Genomic DNA, 19,839 nt, shown 5'->3' with positions numbered 1-19,839 from the left:
ATTATTGTTATAGAATATAGAACAAAAAATCACGTTTGTTGTATGGGAGCCTCCCTTAAAAAATAATTTTATCTTGTTTTTAGTATTTGTTGTTATAGCAAGCGATATACCTAGGTACAGTCTGTCAAAAAAGTCATGAAATTAAAAAGTGGCAACATCGTAGTGTCATCCCTTTTTTATTAGATTAATTTGAAAGGGATAACACTACGATATTGCCACTTTTTAATTTCATGACTTTTTTGACAGACTGTACCATCGAGGAAATTAATTCAGTATACAGTTGATAGACCAACGCGCAACGTTATTTGGTCGACTATGTCAATTGAATGTTAATTGTGATCTGTTGGCTGGGTTTGACGTAACGCAACCAAACTACTTAGATCCCCGATCTGCATAGGAATTGACTTCTCCGATAGTACATAATCTGTGAAAATTTCAAATCTCTAGAGTCTAGCTGAGCGCTTATTCCACTTATCCTAGCTAGGAAGTCCTAGCTAGGATCCTAACAAATTTAGTCAAGTGGAATAACATTTAGAAAGCTAGGATCCTAACCCAGCTAGGATCCTCGCTTTCTAAATGTTATTCCACTTGACTAAATGTGTTAGGATCCTAGCTAGGACTTCCTAGCTAGGATAAGTGGAATAAGCGCTTATTACTGTTCTTGAGTTACAGCCTGGAGAGTGGAGACAGATAGACAACGAAGTCTTAGTAATAGGGTCCCGTTTTTACCCTTTGGGTACGGAACCCTTAAAATCATTTGACGTCTGACGGTCCATCAGAGTGTTGCAATATATCGAAATATAATAATTAATATTGATCTATACATATAAGTAAATATGAAATTGAGGACCATTTGGCGCAAAAAAACGTTTCGTCAGCTTTATTTAAGATTTTTAACATAAAATAAAACAATTGAAATGAAATATCTCCTAGTTAAACGTGGAAAATAAAAAACTAAAATGATTTTGACTTGGCTTGATCTTTCATAGCTGGTAACTCTAGTGTTTGGATACTCTTTTTATATTACTCTGAATCTTTATTTTGAAAAAAATCATGAAAGGCTAATAGCCTTAATTATGTTAGTCGTATTTTGTTTCCTAAAATGTAAAAAATATGCTTATTATTTAGAGTCATATTACTTTATTAAAATTATATTATTGTTGAGTTGTGCCATAGTGCCATTAATACTAGTGAAAGTATTCAATCGAAAAATCCGACATGGCGCCAGGAGCTCTCGAAACACACCACAGTAGCGTGACAAGTCATGTCATATTTGCCTGTGATTTATGAAGAAATCCAATGGCCGATTCTTTCTTTGGGTTCGATACTTCGTTATCGGTAAGGTTTTGTGCATTTATTTAGATCTTGAGGAACAAAACGATATATGAAACGTGTGTATTTGATAAGTTACCAGAGTGCCAGCGTGCCAAAACTATTGCACACTTTAGTGGTTTGGTCACTTTATTTGTTACGTTTCCAGTCTTTACGAAGTGAAGGCATACATATACTGTGCATATGTATAACAATGTTTACTAAAGCATTGGTGAGTCATGACTATGCTTTGCCAGTATGTAAATTGTTTGGATGTTATTGCAGGGCCATATTACAGAACACTTGTTTTTGGAATTGCACAACTTTTATTACTCTGTTATTATAATTTCTCTTATTAGCTAGGTATTTACGCACCTTACTCTCCATGCCCCTTTTTCATTTAGATAATTAGCACTTGTATCTGCTGTGGATCTTTTTATATTATTTTTCTAAATAATATTTTAAAAATGATTTTAAAGCACTGTACTGGGGCAGATGCTACTTATTGTAATTTTTTGACCATATTTATATCATTAGCTTGGACTAAATGGCATGATCAAGTATTGGTGATGATGAAAATGTAATACCATGTAATACTACTTAAAGTTTTTTATTTTGTCACAAATTGCCTGTATTGTATAGTACCACTCATCAAATAGCAGACTTCATGATACAAGTGCAAGTCTTGTGTGCAGGTCTTATTACCTACCCTTTCTAAGAAGAATATTTAGATTCTAAGAAAAAAAAAATTACTTTGACTAAAGATTTTTTTGTGCTTGGATTACATGGTCATGAGTAGAAAAACAAAGTTTTGCCTTGTTTTAAATCATAACAGCTATAATATTTCTATACTGTTAAGCAATAGATAGCCCTGACTTTCTAAATATTTAAAGCAACAAATGTATTTTTAGAACTTAAATGATGACGAGGGAGGAGGTGAACCATCAGAGGACGAATATGATGCACTCAACGATGAGACATTCGGACAAGATGGTGAGTCAATAGCTATGTTTTGGCTTTTTAACAAATATTTGAGTTATCATCTTAATTAATTTACAATTATGTTAACCAAATATATTGTAACTTGATTAAAATATGATTGTCAACATTCTATTTCTTTACTGTGCTATGGATATGTATATGTTATATTGAAATGTATACAAAACATAGCTATAATGCTACCAGCATTATAGCTATGTTTTGTTTACATTTAGATATCAATTATCTGAAACATAGTCAAGTAATTTGTTTACTTTGACCAAGAATAAAGTGTCATGATTATGGCAGTATATTTATGCATTATCACAGAAGTTGATTCCTAACCTAAGTAATTTGGTTGCTTTAAGTCAAACCCATCCGACCGATCACAGCTAAGGTTGAATTGACATAAGCCGACCAAGTGGCGTAGGTCTGTCAACTACCTAGGAATCCATTTCCTTGATGGTAAATCTAATCTTTAAAACTATGAGTAAAATTTTTACTATTTAAGGCGAGGGGTTTGACTGGGAGGTGGAACATGAGCACTTGGCGGAGCAGCTCGAGAGCAGCCGCAGAACTGCTGCCATGGACGAAGCGGACTCTCGACTTGGTTGGTTTTGTTTCTTTGAATCATAACATTGGTTTCAAAGAGATGTGATTGAAAATGTTCTTAGCAACCTCATCTTTATGCAAAAGAACTACTATTGTAGTTCTTCTATTAATTACTTGCTGTCCCGTGGAACTTTGTGTCACCTTAAAACCTTCCATGGACTTCTACAAATATTTTAAGACTAAAATTAGCCCAATCCGTTCAGCCGTTTTCGAGTTTTAGCGTTACTAACACAATTGAAAATCCATTTTTATATATATAGATATAGATTAGTAGTCTTTTATATTTTTTTATTTAAACCATAATTTTAATACGTTGTTAAATTGCAGAGGCCTCTCTGTCACAATTGGTGCTTGATGACCTGGAACCACCCCAGTCCAGAGCCCTGGGTTCCAATGTGTGGAGGCATGATCCCGTGTCAAGCGCACCCACGGTTAGTTGAGCTCATTTTTTAAACTTTCTTAGTTAAAGCTGCTGTGAATTTTAGCTATTTCATCTCATCATACTGTCCCCCATTTGTAGTGTCTAATGAGTCTACTATGTCTAGGCTTGTATAATTTTTGTAAAATATAACATATTATAATTACTTTCACAGCCGTTACCACCACTTAAGAATGTGTGCACTGTAGAGGAGTTGGAGCGGCAACTCAGACAAAACCAGATGCCACAAAACTTGACACAGAACTATTTTCAAGTAAGTTTTTTTTCTTTCTATCTGCTACTTTTCTAGAAAAGCTTATTTCATTCAGTATAAGCTTCAACTTCAATTTTGCAATTTCATACAATGCCATCTCTTGAAATGAGATATACTAATATATAAAAAGTAAAAACTAATAAAGTTATCACTTTACAGCCAAGGTTTCCTGTTATCCTACAAAGACCACCGGGGCTCCAAGCTCCGGTGCCACTGCCATTTGCTCCTCAACAATCAATGGCAATGAATCACCAGAACATGAACCACATGAACCAACCCATGAACACCATGATGAACCAAAACTCCCAAATGAACCAGATGGGCCAGCACAACCAGATGATGCCAAACCAAATGGGACAGAATCAGATGGGACAAAACATGAACCATTTGGGCCAAAACCAAATGGGTCAAAATATTAACCAGTTCATGCAAAAATCGAACCAAATGCCCTTTCACAACAACCAAATGGGACAGTCAATGAATCAAATGCCACCCAATATGAATCAAGTGGGTCAGAACCAGTTTCTTCAAAATCAAATGGGCCAAAACATATCACAATCGGGTCAAAATCAAAACATGAACCAGATGGGACAGAACTTTAACCAAATGAATCAAAATCAAATGGGGCAAAACATGAACCAGATGGGTCAAAATGTTAATCAAATGGGTCAGAACATCAACCAAATGAACCAAAACCAAATGGGCCAAAATATGAACCATATGGGTCAGAATATTAATCAAATGGGCCAAAATCAAATGGTTCCTAATGGGTCTCAATTCGGGCCAGGCATGAACCAATTCCAGCAGATGATGGGTCAGCCTAGAATGTTAGCGCCGCCGCCCGGCCTCGGCGGACCACCGAGACAAAATTTTAACCCAAACATGAATCAATTTAATCCAAACTTTCGTGTAAGTAACTTTAACTACAGCAAAACTATTGCGATAATGTTTTTTTTACCTTAATTATTAATTTAATATCTTTCAGGCGCCATCAAAAAACGACGTTAACCCGAAGTCTATGAACCAAGTCATGAAGAACCCGCAGCAAGTCAACCAGGGTCTCATGAAGACGCAGCCATTGCTGTCACCGCAGAACAAAAACCAGAAACCAGCGAACAGACCGGATCCCAAACTTCAGAAGAGTCGGGTTTATAACAATTCGAAGAATCTAACATCACAGAATTTGGTTCAAATGATACAGAACACTCATCCCATGTTGCACCAATACAACAATAGCTACCACAATGCGAGCCACCATCCCATGTTGAACAACAGAAATAATATGTTCAACAATCAATTCAACAACTTCCAAATGTTCAACAATCAGAGACAACAGAATGGACAATTCAGCAATACTAATCAGTAAGTATCTAATACTATTTATCTTTATAAATAAAAACTAATTGAAAGATTGCATTGAGACTAAGGGCCTGTTTCACCACTTCCTGGTAAGTGTCGAATAGGCTCTCCACCACTTAACTTGACAGATGAAGTACTTATGGAGAATCTGTCAAAAAAGTTGTGAATAGCCTATAGTTTAACGGTGGTATGAATAAAAAAATCTTAGTGAACGTTTTAACAGCTTTCTAACTAAAATGTTCACTAAAGTTAAAAACCGTCTTATCACACTCCATATGAATAAACGCTTGCTAAGCCTTCGCTAAGTAAAATACCTTTAGATGACGTTTTATAAGAATTTTTTTTTGGTAATGTTGGCAGTGTGTCAATTTATTGTATTCCACAGATTAAAAATTGTATTCAATGTGTCAAAAATAAAGAGTAAAGAAAAAATAAATGTACTTTATGGATTTTATAAATCATAGAGCAAAGTAGACTTTGACATTGGCAACTCACTAAGGCCGCCATAATAAAAGAAGAAGAAGAATAATGAAAAGAAGGAGAAGATAACTAAAAATACTATTTTATTCTGTTTTACTTTTGAGGCCTACAATTAGTGCATTTGACACAATGTATCTAAGGGTCTATACAGACGGACCGCATTTCAACTGCAATCCAACCGCAAATTGCAGTTCAAGTGCAGTTTGAATGCAGTTGACACGACTGCAATAGAACTGCAAACCAAACGCGCAGTTGGATTGCAGTTCATTTGCAGTTGGCGTGCAGTCGTGTGAACTGCATACCGACTGCATCCAAACTGCACTGCTGGAGAGCGGACCGTGCGGGCGGGTAGGATGGTGCAGTTTAGATGCAGTCAGTATGCAGTTCACACGACTGCACGCCAACTGCAAGTCTGCAACTGAACTGCAATCCGACTGCGCGTTTGGTTTGCAGTTCTATTGTAAGGTCTACACAGATGGACCGCATTTCAACTGCAATCCAACCGCAAATTGCAGTTCAAGTGCAGTTTGAATGCAGTTGACACGACTGCAATACGACTGCAATAGAACTGCAAACTAAACGCGCAGTCGGATTGCAGTTCAGTTGCAGTTGGCGTGCAGTCGTGTAAACTGTATGGTTTGCAGTTCTATTGCAGTCGAATTGCAATCGTGTCAACTGCATTCAAACTGCACTTGAACTGCAATTTGCGGTTGGATTGCAGTTGAAACGCGATCCGTCTGTGTAGACCCGTAATCGTGTCAACTGGATTTAAACTGCAATTTGCGGTTGGATTGCAGTTGAAATGCGGTCCGTCTGTAGAGACCCTTACTGATTCTTGAAATTGCAATAATGTCAGAAATCGCGATATTACTCGATATTGCGTCCATTTTCAGTCTCTTAAAATGGTCTTAAAGTAGGTCCGAGGCTTCACTAAAGTTTGCGAACTCCTATTTGACGTTTCGCGCCTAAACAACTGTTAGCAAACGTTTATTCATATCGATTATGCTTAAAATGTTCTTAAAATAGGTTTAAAATAGGCGCGCTATTTTTTGACAGCTGTCACCTTAAAAAGGTGTTAGAGCACTGTTAGAGAACCTTTATTCATATTAAATTTTACAACAGGCTTATAAAGCTGTTGTAAACCTTCGCTAAGTTTTTATTCATACGACCGTTAGTTTCATTTGATTTGTTAAAAAAATTGAGCGCTATGTCTCGGCTCGGTGTTGACGTCGCGCCGCGCGTCGCATTACAGAGCCCGATGCATCTTAAAATTTGCGTTCTGCCGATTAAATACATAACTTTTTGTATTGTAAATAAAATCATTTTTAGTGGCCAAAATTCTGCCCTTTTGTTATGAAGCGGTGCCGCGCTATGCAGTCAATGAAATATGTCTTTTTGTGTAATGAATAAAGATTAATTTCGAATAACTGCCATTCCAGGCACTCCGCGAGCGATGACAGCAGTGTGAGCAGCGACACGGACGAGTACGCGGGGCTTATGACTCAGCGCGAGAAGCAGTGGCTCATCAACATACAGATGTTGCAGCTCAACACCGGCACTCCATACATACACGACTTCTATTACACGGTAAATTTTATCCAACAATGATAAGGGGAAAAGAAGGATAATGTCTTCAAAAATGTATCTGTCCTTTTATCAGAGTATAATCGAACATGCTAAAATGAAATGAAATAAAAAGTAAACTTGTATTAAAATTTGGATTTGTCATAGATTATCATCTCATTCTTTTAGTATAAAACTTTGGAAATATAAGTAACATGTCTACTTTCATCCCAAAATTTAGCTTTTATATTTCTTTATGTAACATCAAAACGTTCTAAATGTATGTTTCGTTTTAAGGTATTCTTAGAGAGACAAGCAAACAAGGCAAAAGAAGGAGTGAAAGAAGCACACAAAGCCAACCAACAGAACCATCCATTCTATAGCGGCGGTAAGTTCTATATTATACTTTCAATTTCAATTTCAAAGCCTTTTATTACCAAAACTTACAAATATTTACTAAACAATAGGGAATATGCATGATTTTTTTTAATGACTTTAATTAGTCTTATATAATTATAAATGAGAATAAAACATAAATAGGCTTCAAAATATTCAAATTATTCTTTAAATTGAAATTTAAAACATTGATTAAATTTGTACCGTTCAAACGCCGGCATTTAGCGCGCCATGTTGATGACGTCAGATGTTATGTCCCAGGTTTGTTTCCTTTAGTGATTCAGTTACTTTGTACTTATTTTCGGGTTTATTTGCTATTGAGATCATGGAAGAGGCTAAAAAACCTTCTTACAAGTATTGTGTGATACTGAAGTGCAAAAGCATTACTAGAAACACACTTGACAAAGTATTTTTTGTATTCCAAACGATGTAAAAATACGAGAACCATGGTGTAAGATGATGAAAAGCGATAATGTTTTTTTTTTTTATGAAAAAGGGGGCAAACGAGCAAACGGGTCACCTGATGGAAAGCAACTTCCGTCGCCCATGGACACTCGCAGCATCAGAAGAACTGCAGGTGCGTTGCCGGCCTTTTAAGAGGGAATAGGGTAATAGGGGAGGGTAGGGAAGGGAAGGGAATAATAGGGGAGGGTAGGGAAGGGAACAGGGTAGGGGATTGGGCCTCCGGTAAACTCACTCACTCGGCGAAACACAGCGCTAGCGCTGTTTCCCGCCGGTTTTCTGTGAGAACGTGGTATTTCTCCGGTCGAGCCGGCCCATTCGTGCCGAAGCCTGGCTCTCCCACGTATAAATTCTCTATCTCCATTATCGTGTTTATTACTATTGTGATGATCATTTCAACGTAAGTATGCTGTGTATAATGTATATAGCATACTTATTTTACTGTTATACATCATCATGCGATTTAGTCAAAAGTAAATTAATTTTGCAATAGAAGATCTGAAACAAACAAGTAGCTACTTATGTAGGTACTCAACGTAAATTGTTCATAATAATTGGAATATCTAATATATAAAAATATAAAAATTCTCGTGTTACTGTTTGTGCGCGAACTCCTCCAAAACGGCTAAGCCGATTTTGTTGAAATTTTGTAAACTTACTTATACATTTGTTAGGTCTGAGAATAGATTCTTATTCACTTTTTAAATTTATACTATTTATATGGCAAAACAATATTTGCCGGGTCAGCTAGTCTAATTAAATAAAAAATCGTAAAATCAAGATTTGATGCAAAATATTCTAACATCATAAATGCATTTATTTTCGGTAGATAGTCCGATTGTGCTTTGATAAATACTCATTTATAAAACCTAATATACTCATATAGATTCACTATAAATATAGATTCACTAGAAATCACCAGTTTTAAACTATTTTTCTAACAAATACTACAACCGCAGTATGAATATCGACGCCGATATGTAACATCTGACGTCACATTTCGTTTCGACCAATGGTGGCGCGTTTAGTAAGTTTGAATTTCCCTCCATTAATTTAAATTTTTTAAACAACATTTTATGGGTTTAAATGATAACAAATTAAAAAAAATACCTTTTGATTATAATGTGAGGATGATAAAGATTACAGAAAAATATATTTGAGATGGAATTATTTTTTTTGCATATTCCCTATTCATTAAAAACATTATTTAGAAATGGGAACCTGCACGTCAGCCTCCTTATTGGCGTGTCCTTCTGAAACAAAGGCCTCCTCCAGCCTTTTCCATTCGCATCTGTCACGAGCCAGGCGAAGCCACAAAGGGCCAGCAGAAGCCCTGATTTCATCTGACCATCTTTTAAGTGGTCGTCCTCTTTTTCTTTTTGTATTGTATCTTGGAAACCATTCTGTTGTTATTTTCGACCACTTTTTTGTCCTTTGTCATTTTATTTTTTTTTATTTTTGAACAACCTTTTCCTCTAACTTAGTAAGTTTCCTAAGGTCAGCTGCTCTTCTCTTGTCTCTTTTTGGAAAGCCTAATATACTTCTTTCCATGCTTCTTTGACAGGATTTGAGCTTTTGGATGTTTTTCGAAGTTGTTGCCCAGGTTTGACTTCCATAAGTTAGAATCGGCAGAATGCAACTGTTGAATATTTTTCTTTTGATTGCCACAAAGAAGTCTTTATTTTTCATTATGTCCTTAAGAGACCAGTAATGTTTCCACGAGTTTGCAATCCTTCTATCAATTTCAAGTTCCATTTGGTGTTGGAACGCTATAAGCTGCCCCAGGTATTTACCTGGGGCAGCTTATAGCGTTTTTGTCTATAGCGTTTTTATCTTTCATATATTTATTTACGGTGGAGGGCAATACAATGACATAGTCTTTTAGGGGACTCACCAATAATAACACCGAAATCCGTAAAGTACTTTATTGACACATTTAACACATACAATCGGATAGGAGCGCGAGCTTCGACTGTCCAAGGAATGCAAGCGTAACATAATATGCATTATACATAATATATGTAGTGTGTACAGATTGTACACCTACAATATTCCTCCCCTTATACAAAAAAATAATAATAATATAAATAATATAACACAAAAAAAAAAAAAAAAAAATAATCATGAAATAAACTTATTCTGTAAACTGTACACTTGATAAGTAAGGTGACATTATGACGTGTTAACAGCAACATTAATATCGTATTACATTTGTTACAAACATGCAATCAAATGAATGCTGCACTTCGTAGACTGAAACACAATATATTTTGCAACTTGAGCTGCCTGGAAACTTTTGCTACTTACACTATGAACAAACGTTAACAATAATCATGAGCTCGCTGCTCCACTATTCCGAATACTCTCGAACAACACAACATCACGCGTAATTTATTGTCGGCTGCTGGTTCGGTTTATCGACACAGTTCATAGCCATTGCAGACACAAACTCCTTCCTGGCCCATTTCTTTGTGCTCTTATGACACTTTTTAAACGCGAAACATGCCGCGATGATTAACAATATAAAAATAAGACTCGCTATAGCTACGCCGTAAAATTCCAACTTCTGCTCCAACGAACTGTGGCTAGCACTATTAGCCCCATTTTGGGCGATAACGATCTCTTCCTGTTTGCTGTACGTCTTTCCCATTTTGAGAAATTTAAATGATAGTCCCCCAAAAAGAAAATATAAGACAACTATACTCTATGAAAATGTTTCTAGAAATGATAAAATTTTACATTTTAAATGACCAATACGATTAAGTATAAGACTATAATTTTATTGTGTAATTTTTAGTTATTACTCAATGACAAAAAGCAACTCGGCACAAAGTTTTTAAAATAATAGTAAAGGTATCATCACATTACATGCTACGCGATATATGTTTATATTTTTTTATGTTTTACTTCTGACTCGCGATATATTATTTTAATTATAGCTTAACCCGGTTCACTAGCTTATAGAAATCTTACTGGACGTTTTAATAAGCGACCGAAACGGCTTACGCGTGAATTTTCGTAGTTCGATTTTGTAATTTTACATTCCGAATCTTTTTTGAGAATTGGCTTAATCGTAGTAGCGGGTTCGCAACTTAAATTTTTAGATTCTATGATTCTATCTTCTACGTTCGGGCTAGTGTCCATATCATTTCTTAACACGTATGCAGGTTTAAGTCTGTCAATAGATATAGTAGCCTGCCTATCGGGCAACTGAACGACAAAAACCTTCGGATACCTCTTTAAAACCTCGTATGGACCGTCATAAGGAGGTTTAAGAGGTTTACGGACGGTGTCATCCCTGACGAACACATACTGCACCTTATCTAAATCGGGATGTACAAAACAGGCGCGAGAGTTACCATGCGAAACCGAGACTGGAGTCAATGACCGTATATTATTTCTAATGTCTTCTACGAGTCTATGCGGCTCTGACGAGCCTGCGCGCGTAATGTCGTAAAAATCCCCTGGCAATCGCAAGGTCCGACCGAACGTCAATTCCGCAGCCGAAATACCGCTGTCGCTGCGACACGCCGCCCGCAGCCCTAACAAAACCGTCGGTAGTTCTCGAACCCACGAGTCGCTGTCTAACCGTGCCATAAGGGCGGCTTTCAGGGACCGATGAAAACGCTCCACGGCTCCATTCGCCTGCGGATGGTAGGCGGTCGTGTGAATCCTTTTAATGCCGAATATCTGCATGAGGTGCTGAAACATTGAGCTTTCAAATTGGCGCCCCTGATCACTTGTGAGTCTCGAGGGGCAACCGTAACGACATATCCATTGCGTATAGACGGCTTCCGCGACGGACTCCGCGTCCATGGTTCTGAGAGGCACGGCCTCCATCCAATGTGACGTGCGACATATCATCGTCAAGCAATATCTAAAACCATCTTCCGAGGTTGGGAGCGGACCGATGAGGTCCACATGGATATGTTGGAATCTCCCAGCCTCGGGGAAAGATTCTAAATTTGAAATCGTGTGGCGATTAATCTTAGCCCTTTGACACTTAATACAAGTTTTGGCCCATGAATTTATATCAGTATTCATTTTGGGCCAAAAATATTTTTGCGTAATCAACTTCCTAGTAGTGCGTATGCCCGGGTGGCTTAAATTGTGGACACTATCAAAAACGGCTCGCCTAAACTCTACCGGTATATAAGGCCTCACACGATCATTAGAAACCTCGCAATATATTAGTTTGTCGCTCGTTGGAACTTTATATTGTCTTAATACGATACGTGAACCACTATCGTTTTTGCGGACATCTAAAACATTTTTAATATATTCATCCGTGCCCTGCAACCTAGCTATTTCATCGTAATCGATAGAGGTCGGGCAGTATATCGTTTCTACTCGGGAAAAACTGTCGGCCACTATATTATTATTACCGCTAATGTGGCGAATGTCCGTCGTGAATTCGCTTACGTATAACAGGTGCCGAACTCTTCGCGGTGATTCATCTGAGTCTCTGCCTAACTTGACAAATGCATAGGTCAGCGGTTTGTGGTCCGTATAAACCGTTAGCGGACGGCCCTCAAAAAATTTACGAAAATATTTAATGGCCATGTAAATGGCCAGCAACTCCCGATCGTAGGCCGAATATTTCTGCTGGGCGTTATTTAATTTTTTTGAATAATATCCTAACGGTTCCCAAATCCCGTTAACTTCTTGTTGCAAAACTGCACCTATGCATTTGTCGGACGCATCGCACATGAGCGACAATGTCGTGTCGGTGCGGGGGTGCGACAACGTAGCGGCCCGTTTGAGACCTAACTTACACTGCTCGTACGCCCGACTAGCCTCGTCCGACCATTCTATTTTACTCCTATCCTTCTTCTTTGCGCCGCATAAATATTTATTGAGTACGGCCTGGTATGACGCTGCGTTTGGTAAATGAGCACGATAAAAATTTACCATACCTGTAAATCGACGTAAATCATCGATCGTCTCCGGCTTAGGGTACTCTACTATGGCCTTGACCTTCTCTTCTGACGGCCTGATTCCCTCCGACGACACATGATAACCTAGATATTCTAAGGAACTCTTTCCGAATAAACACTTTGATAAATTAATAGTGATGCCGTACTGATTCAATCTTTGAAAAACTATTTCCAAATGCTCACGATGTTGTTGTGGGTCGTCGGAGGCGATTAGTGCATCGTCAACATAATTGAAAACAAAATTTAATCCTCTAAATATGGAATCCATAAAACGTTGGAAACTTTGTGCCGCGTTACGTAATCCGAATGTCATTCGCGGAAACTCGAAAAGGCCGAACGGCGTTATTATGGCCGTCTTTTCGATGTCTTCTGGTGCCGTCTGTAAAAAATGGTAGGCTCGGTTTATATCAATTTTTGAAAATATTTTCTTTCCATTCAACATATAGGTAAAATCTTGCAGTCGCGGAATTGGGTATCTGTCGGGCTTCGTGATTGCGTTAAGTCGGCGATAGTCGCCGCATGGCCTAATATCGCCGTTTTTTTTTTCGACAACATGAAGAGGAGACGCCCAACTGCTCCTGGAAGGCCGACAGATTCCCAATTCCTGCATTTTAATAAACTCCTCTTTAACTCGCTTGTAACGTGCCGGCGGCAATGGTCGGGCTCGAGCATAAACTGGCGGGCCCGAGGTTTCTATGTGATGTTGGACAGTACTCGGCGAGGTTTCCGTGAATGACATCGGCTTAGTAATATTAGGATACTTAGACAGTAATTCTCGATAAGGATGATCGAGATTAATAGAAGACACAGAGGGTTCATGCATTAAAGTAAGGGGGGCGACAATATTTAAATCGGTTACCTGATCGATGAGTTTTCGTGCTCCGACATCCACTACGAGCTTATGATAACCCAAAAAATCAGCTCCCAGAATGGGTTGCTTTACATCCGCGATCACGAAATCCCATCGATAAGGTCTACGTAATTTAAGATTCAGAATAAGAGTTTTTTGTCCATACGTTTTAATCTGCGAACCGTTGGCGGCAAACAGTTTATAATCACTACACTCACGGTTGCTGTATTTCTTATTCACTGGAAGGACCGAGATATTCGCCCCGGTGTCGACTAAAAAACTCAACCCGCTGTTGCTGTCCGTGACTCTAAGGCGGTGTCCGGGTGATATGACGCAGAGTCCCGCCTCCGACTGCGTCTGTTCTAGTTTTCCTGCTGCCTTCTCCATGCGCAAGGCTCCTCACAAGTCCTCGCTCTGCTGCCGAAACGATTGTGATACCTGCAGAGCCAATCCGGATCCTCGGGTGTCCGTCGTGGAGCTGAACGATTTCTGCTTCGACTGCGATTATTATTTGGCCTGAAGTTTCTATTCCAAGGTCGCGAATATCGCTCCTGTGTACGTCTATCGAGGTCGGCGACCTTCATGCTTAATTTAGCTATTTCAGCCATAATTAAATCCGCATCCCGGGACGTCGAAGGCGAGGGCGAGTGGACCACCTCGTTAATCTGGTGCATACTGCGTGAAGACTCCAGCACGTTGTCTGCAATTCTGGCTAACGCATCCAAATCTTTAGTTTCAGTCACGGCTAAAACCGCTCTCGTAGAACCCGGAAGATGGCCTTGCCAAAGTAGCCTGAGGGTCTCGTTCGGTATTTTATCCTTGGCTAATTCCCTCATGCGCCGTAACAACTGTGAGGGCTTTTGATCGCCGAGCTCCATCTCACTTATGAGTTTCTGCAGCTGTCGATTTTCAGATTCCTCATAAATTTGCAGGAGACGCGCTTTGAGTGTGTCAAATTTTTTTACAGCCGGAGGATCGATAAGGATATCCGTAACTTGCTGTATAACTTCTCTACTGAGTTTCGATACCACGATGTCGTATTTAGTTTCATCAGAGAGTTTCTGAGGAGCGAGCATAGCCTCCGTGCGTATGAACCATATCTTCGGGTGATCGGTCCAGAAATCTGGGATCTTAGTAGTCAACGTAATAGCAGCTAACTCCGAAGTCGTGGGCCTACTTTGTTCCGTCGATTCCGTCATCTTGTAAAACTATTCACTATCGCGCATTCACTAAACAGTTCGGGGTCACCACTTTAGGGGACTCACCAATAATAACACCGAAATCCGTAAAGTACTTTATTGACACATTTAACACATACAATCGGATAGGAGCGCGAGCTTCGACTGTCCAAGGAATGCAAGCGTAACATAATATGCATTATACATAATATATGTAGTGTGTACAGATTGTACACCTACAGTCTATTGTATTGCCCTCCACCGAGATAGGTATTTCAATGTAGTTCATCATCAATTTAGTCTTGGTTTGGTTCATTGTCAGTCCCACTGCTCTGCTTTTGCTGGCAAGGTCTTCAATCATAGTTTGCAGATCGTTTGCGTTGTCTGATATGAGCGCTATGTCATCTGCAAAAGGAAGGTGGTTTAATCTTATGCCATCTATGTTGAGGCCAAACTTCTCCCAATCCATTTCTCTGAAAACCTCCTCCAGTACCGATATGAAGAGTTTTGGTGACAACGGGTCGCCTTGTCTAACGCCCTTACGGACCGGAAACGGATCTCCAGTGGTTTCCAGTTTCACCTGAGCAGTGCTATTTTGGTAGACATTTTGTATGAGTCTTACATATTTTTCTGGCACTCGCTGGTTCCTGAGTGCTTTCCATAGATGTAGATGTTCGAGGCAATCAAAAGCCTTATTATAATCGATAAAGACGAGGTATAGTGGATACCCAAATTCTTGGCACTTTTCGATAGTTTGTTTAAGTGACTGCATGTGGTCAACAGTAGAAAATCCTGATCTGAATCCTGCCTGTTCGATAGGCTGCTGATCGTCGAGCTCCTTAGTAATACGTTTGAGTATAATTTTCGCAAAGATTTTGTACACGTTCGACGTAAGGCTTATTGGTCGATAATTATTCATGTCGTCTTTATCTTCTTTTTTATGTATTAATATTATGTTGCTTATTGTCCATTGTGTAGGTATGTATTCTGTTTTTAGGATTATGTTAAATAGATTTGTTAATTGTGAAATGTTGTTGGGCATGGTCGTTTTTATTATTTTGTTGCTTATGTTGTCTGGTCCAGGGGCTTTGTCGTTCTTTTGTGTTCTAATAGCATGTTCGACTTCTCTTACAGTGATTAAAGGCGTTTCTTCCTCATCTTGTGTGTTTGCGGATATTATCAGCTCTGGGGTGCTTTTACTTGAGTATAAATCTCTATAGAAGCTTGTCGCTGTATCTAGGATTGATTTTCTTTTCGTTTCAAGAGTTTTGTTGCTGTTTTTAACTGTAGGTATCCAGCATTTTGATTCATTAAGTTCCTTGAGCGCTTTCTTTACTCCTCCTATCCTAGCCATGTGAAAGTTAATGGTATCATAATATTTTTTCTTATATTCCTGCTTATGTCTTTGCTTAACTGTGTTATCTCTTTTAAAACCGTTTTGTCTTTTTTATTATTGAAAAGCTCTTTTCTCTTTTGAATGAGTTAGTTAGTTAGTTTAGTTTCCTGATTTAGTAAGTCTTTTCTGGTTTAATTTTCTTTAACACGGTCATACATGGTTTGTATTTCTTTGTCATAAGTCTCTTGTGTTTGGTTCGGGGATTTTTGGGTTTGCTCCTGGGGTCTGTTGTTGTGAGTAAGGTGGTAGTAGTGGCATCTTGATTTTTTTGGTTCATTTGCATAGAGAGTCGCCCTTACCATTCTGTGGTTGGTATAAAAATTAAGCTGGTTAATAACAGTGATGTCCTTGAACACTTTTGGTTGGTTGCTCGTTATCAGATCAATCTATATTATACTACTTATAGTAATTTGAATGTATGCGATTAGGGTTGCCAGGCGTCTGGATAAAGTCGGACACATGCTTTTAGATTGCGTATCCGGCCAAAATTAAGAGGAGTCCGGCTTTGTAGAGCTTTGAATCAATAATTTTATATGAAAATCTACTAATTTTAAAAGGTTTTACATCTAATAAAATGTTAAATTGTTTTAATAAAACAGAAAATTACAAACATATTCCTACATTGAGTTCAGATTCTAAGTATTCAAAGCGGGACTTTTTTGTACAAATGTCCGGCCAAGCTGGCTGCTTTGTCTGGCTTTTCGGTTCACCGACCTGGCAACCGCGATGTGCGATACTTAAAGATTTCAAATACATACCGAGCGAAATTAATTTTGGTACTCATAGATCACCAACATAATATTACCATTTTAATTTGTCTTTAGACCTGATTATTCTTACAAATCGCATTTCTACTGTGACCATTCTAAGCTTGCTGGTCATATCGATTCGTCAGTTGAATGTATAACTTGTATTTGCAGGGCGGGGCGAGGGCGAGCGGCAGCCTCGCGAGAGACACAGCTCCCTGCGGCACAGCACGAGTGATGAGGCACCGCGCGCGTACGTGCCACTGCAGTTCGAAAACTCGCTAGGGAAACTGCAGGTAATGCAACTTTAACTCTCTCAATAAACCGCCAGTGATGACAGAGACTCAGCTCTTAAGCATAAAAAATGATATGGTGATTGTATAGATTCGCGACGAAACCGCGATAGCAATGTATGTACCATCGAGGAAATTGATTCCTAGGCAGTTGACAGACCTATGTCATTAATTGGTCGGCTTATGTCAATTCTTACCTGTAATCGGTAGCATTGGTTTGACTTAATAACGCGACCAAATTACTTAGGTTCGCCATCTGCCGAAGAATCAACTTCTCTGATAGTACGAGTGAGTTCAGTATATTAAAGTAACAGTTTTAAATGACATTTAAGATATTAAATGTCTTGTATGCATGCGAAAGTGTGTCTGTCTGTTGGTCCTATACGCTGGAACGATATTGAAATAAAAATATTTTAGAACAGAGAAAGCAAAAGGGTAGTACTTAGACTTTATTACGTAGAACTTATCCCACTTACCAACTTCTATTTTCTGATAAATAAATTAAGAAATTTAAAAAAAACCCCGCCAAAACAACTTTAAAAAGTAATGAAATAATATTTACTTCCTTTAAGTTCAAATAAATCCTAACTTGTGTAAAGTAATATTTTAGTCCATAATTGTTGTCACGGTGTGTCGGGGGACCGCCAAGTAAACTACAACCTACAACCGCCAAGTCGCTGATTACCTATCTCGATTCAGATCGCTGTGAATTGATCCTTAAACTTGTTATGTGAAATCAAACATCTACATTAGCGGTCCCCCGACACACCTTGACAACAATTATGGACTAAAATATTACTTTACACAAGTTCGGATTTATTTGAACTTAAAGGAAGTAAATATTATTTCATTACTTTTTAAAGTTGTTTTGGCGGGGGTTTTTTAAATTTCTTAATTTAATTTTATTTCATACTTTTTACACTTGTATATTGTGCAGAATAATTCCTATCAACAGAATCATATTCTCATGATTACCATCTATCAATGTCCTTTTCGATGATGCCGTTAATATGAGCCCAAACATGAAACCTCCACTTTGGGTTCATACGAAGCTCGGTTCCTATAGAATCCAGGTGATGCTGCAGCAGCAGCATGTAAATATTTACTGTTTATACTTTATCTACTTCTTACTGGTTGTTGCAATAAAAATGAGCCAAACACGAAACCTCTCCTGTATGTTGGCGAGGAATTGGATATCCTATTAATTACCAGGTGATGCTGCAGCACCAGGTCAACTTTCCATTATTATGTGTATACGTATATTGTATATTCACAAATGTCACGAACTAGAATGAAATATAAAACCCATCAAACGACTACAAGATGCTAACGGCCTTTCATGAACCAGATAAACCCTGATTGTCCAGCATCGAGCAGGCTGATGATGATGAATTGTAGCTAAGAACACTCTCGATCATGTCAGCTTTCAAACAAAAAAACTAGATCAAAATCGGTCTACCCGTTTGGATGCTACGATGCCACGGACAGATACACACACAGACAGACAGACAGACACGTCAAACTTATAACACCCCTCTTTTTTGTCGGGGGTTAATAATATTATGTAAATTGTTATTTCAGTGCGGCAGCGTGACAGCGCCGCGTAAGATAATCGACGTGGACGTGGTGTCGACGGAGCCGACGTCGGCGCGCGGCTCGCGGGCGCCCAGTGTTGCCAGCACGACCAACCCTGCTGAGGTAAGTCTGAAATTAGCACGAAAGACGGCAGCTTGTATGGCTCAAGAATAATATGAAAATAAAATGGTAATACAAGGTGTAATAAAACTAAGTGATAATACTTTAAGATTTGTATGTGTCCCTTATATAGAGTTCAATGTTTACTGTGAATGTGGCAGCGCTAAAAGAGAAACTTTTGTATGAAAAACAACTCTATACAAGGTTACACCCTGTATATCCGTGTGCTAGTAGAATAATAGTAGTTAGTTCATGCTCAGCATTCAGCTACAGTAGTTTTAAGTACGGACAGTCGACAAAACAAGACATAACATTAGACGGGTAACATTTAGATTCTGCCTCATCAATCCGTCCAAAATGAAGTTGGCTTTTAACCCGTTGATCATGGAAAAACGAGACACAATAGAATTTCTATTGTGTCTCGTTTTTCTGAATTAATGAGCGATTATGCTGTTCGTCAAATATTATTTCGCGTATCTACTTTTAAGTTCATTAAGATAACAGTCTTAACTGTATATTATCGTGACTATACTATGTTGTTGTTAACGCAGGTACCGAGAGAAATGAGAAGAACCAAACAACTGTTGCTGGATATTGAAGCGTTGTATTTAATACTACTAAGACTGGAGGAGCTTAACGACCCCTTGGCGATTTCTAATGCTCTCATCCTTAAAGTAAGTTTTGTTCACTACTCAACATAATAATATTATTTAAAATATATAGTTAAAATAAGTTTTTCTAATATTATGAACTTTTCCCAAACAGATAGCTACGAGCAATCTTGTATATATATATAATTGGAATCTCGGAATCGGCTCCAACGATTTTCATGAAATTTAGTATATAGGGGGTTTCGGGGGCGATAAATCGATCTAGCTAGGAATCATTTTT

At 38.4% G+C, this 19,839-nt stretch overlaps 2 protein-coding genes across 2 annotated transcripts in view; one reads left to right on the top strand and one right to left on the bottom strand.

The window, feature by feature from the left end:
• The first annotated feature begins 1,216 nt into the window (after nt 1–1,216).
• The window catches only part of LOC121727352 (protein PAT1 homolog 1), a 29,810-nt gene continuing 11,187 nt past the window's right edge, over nt 1,217–19,839 (top strand). The window contains exons 1-12 of the mRNA XM_042115133.1: nt 1,217–1,338; nt 2,223–2,304; nt 2,801–2,899; nt 3,229–3,332; nt 3,495–3,593; nt 3,753–4,502; nt 4,579–4,955; nt 6,872–7,019; nt 7,293–7,383; nt 17,135–17,256; nt 18,835–18,951; nt 19,500–19,622. Of these exons, the coding sequence (XP_041971067.1) occupies nt 1,300–1,338; nt 2,223–2,304; nt 2,801–2,899; nt 3,229–3,332; nt 3,495–3,593; nt 3,753–4,502; nt 4,579–4,955; nt 6,872–7,019; nt 7,293–7,383; nt 17,135–17,256; nt 18,835–18,951; nt 19,500–19,622 (2,151 nt within the window). The 5' untranslated portion in view covers nt 1,217–1,299. The remainder of the gene's footprint in view (nt 1,339–2,222; nt 2,305–2,800; nt 2,900–3,228; nt 3,333–3,494; nt 3,594–3,752; nt 4,503–4,578; nt 4,956–6,871; nt 7,020–7,292; nt 7,384–17,134; nt 17,257–18,834; nt 18,952–19,499; nt 19,623–19,839) is intronic.
• On the bottom strand, nt 13,495–15,049 carry LOC121727356. Its single transcript, XM_042115139.1, has one exon. The coding sequence runs from the start codon at nt 14,837–14,839 to the stop codon at nt 14,003–14,005; it is 837 nt and encodes a 278-aa protein (XP_041971073.1). The 5' UTR covers nt 14,840–15,049; the 3' UTR covers nt 13,495–14,002.

The sequence above is a fragment of the Aricia agestis genome, chromosome 5 (genome assembly GCF_905147365.1).
Source record: "Aricia agestis chromosome 5, ilAriAges1.1, whole genome shotgun sequence".
Taxonomy (NCBI): domain Eukaryota; kingdom Metazoa; phylum Arthropoda; class Insecta; order Lepidoptera; family Lycaenidae; genus Aricia; species Aricia agestis.
The sequence above is the reverse complement of the archived record's forward strand: the minus strand, read 5'-3'. Positions and strand labels throughout refer to the sequence as shown.

Bases quoted from the DNA above. Each gene is read 5' to 3' on its own strand.
- LOC121727356 (XM_042115139.1), bottom strand. From the start codon at position 14,839: ATGACGGAATCGACGGAACAAAGTAGGCCCACGACTTCGGAGTTAGCT.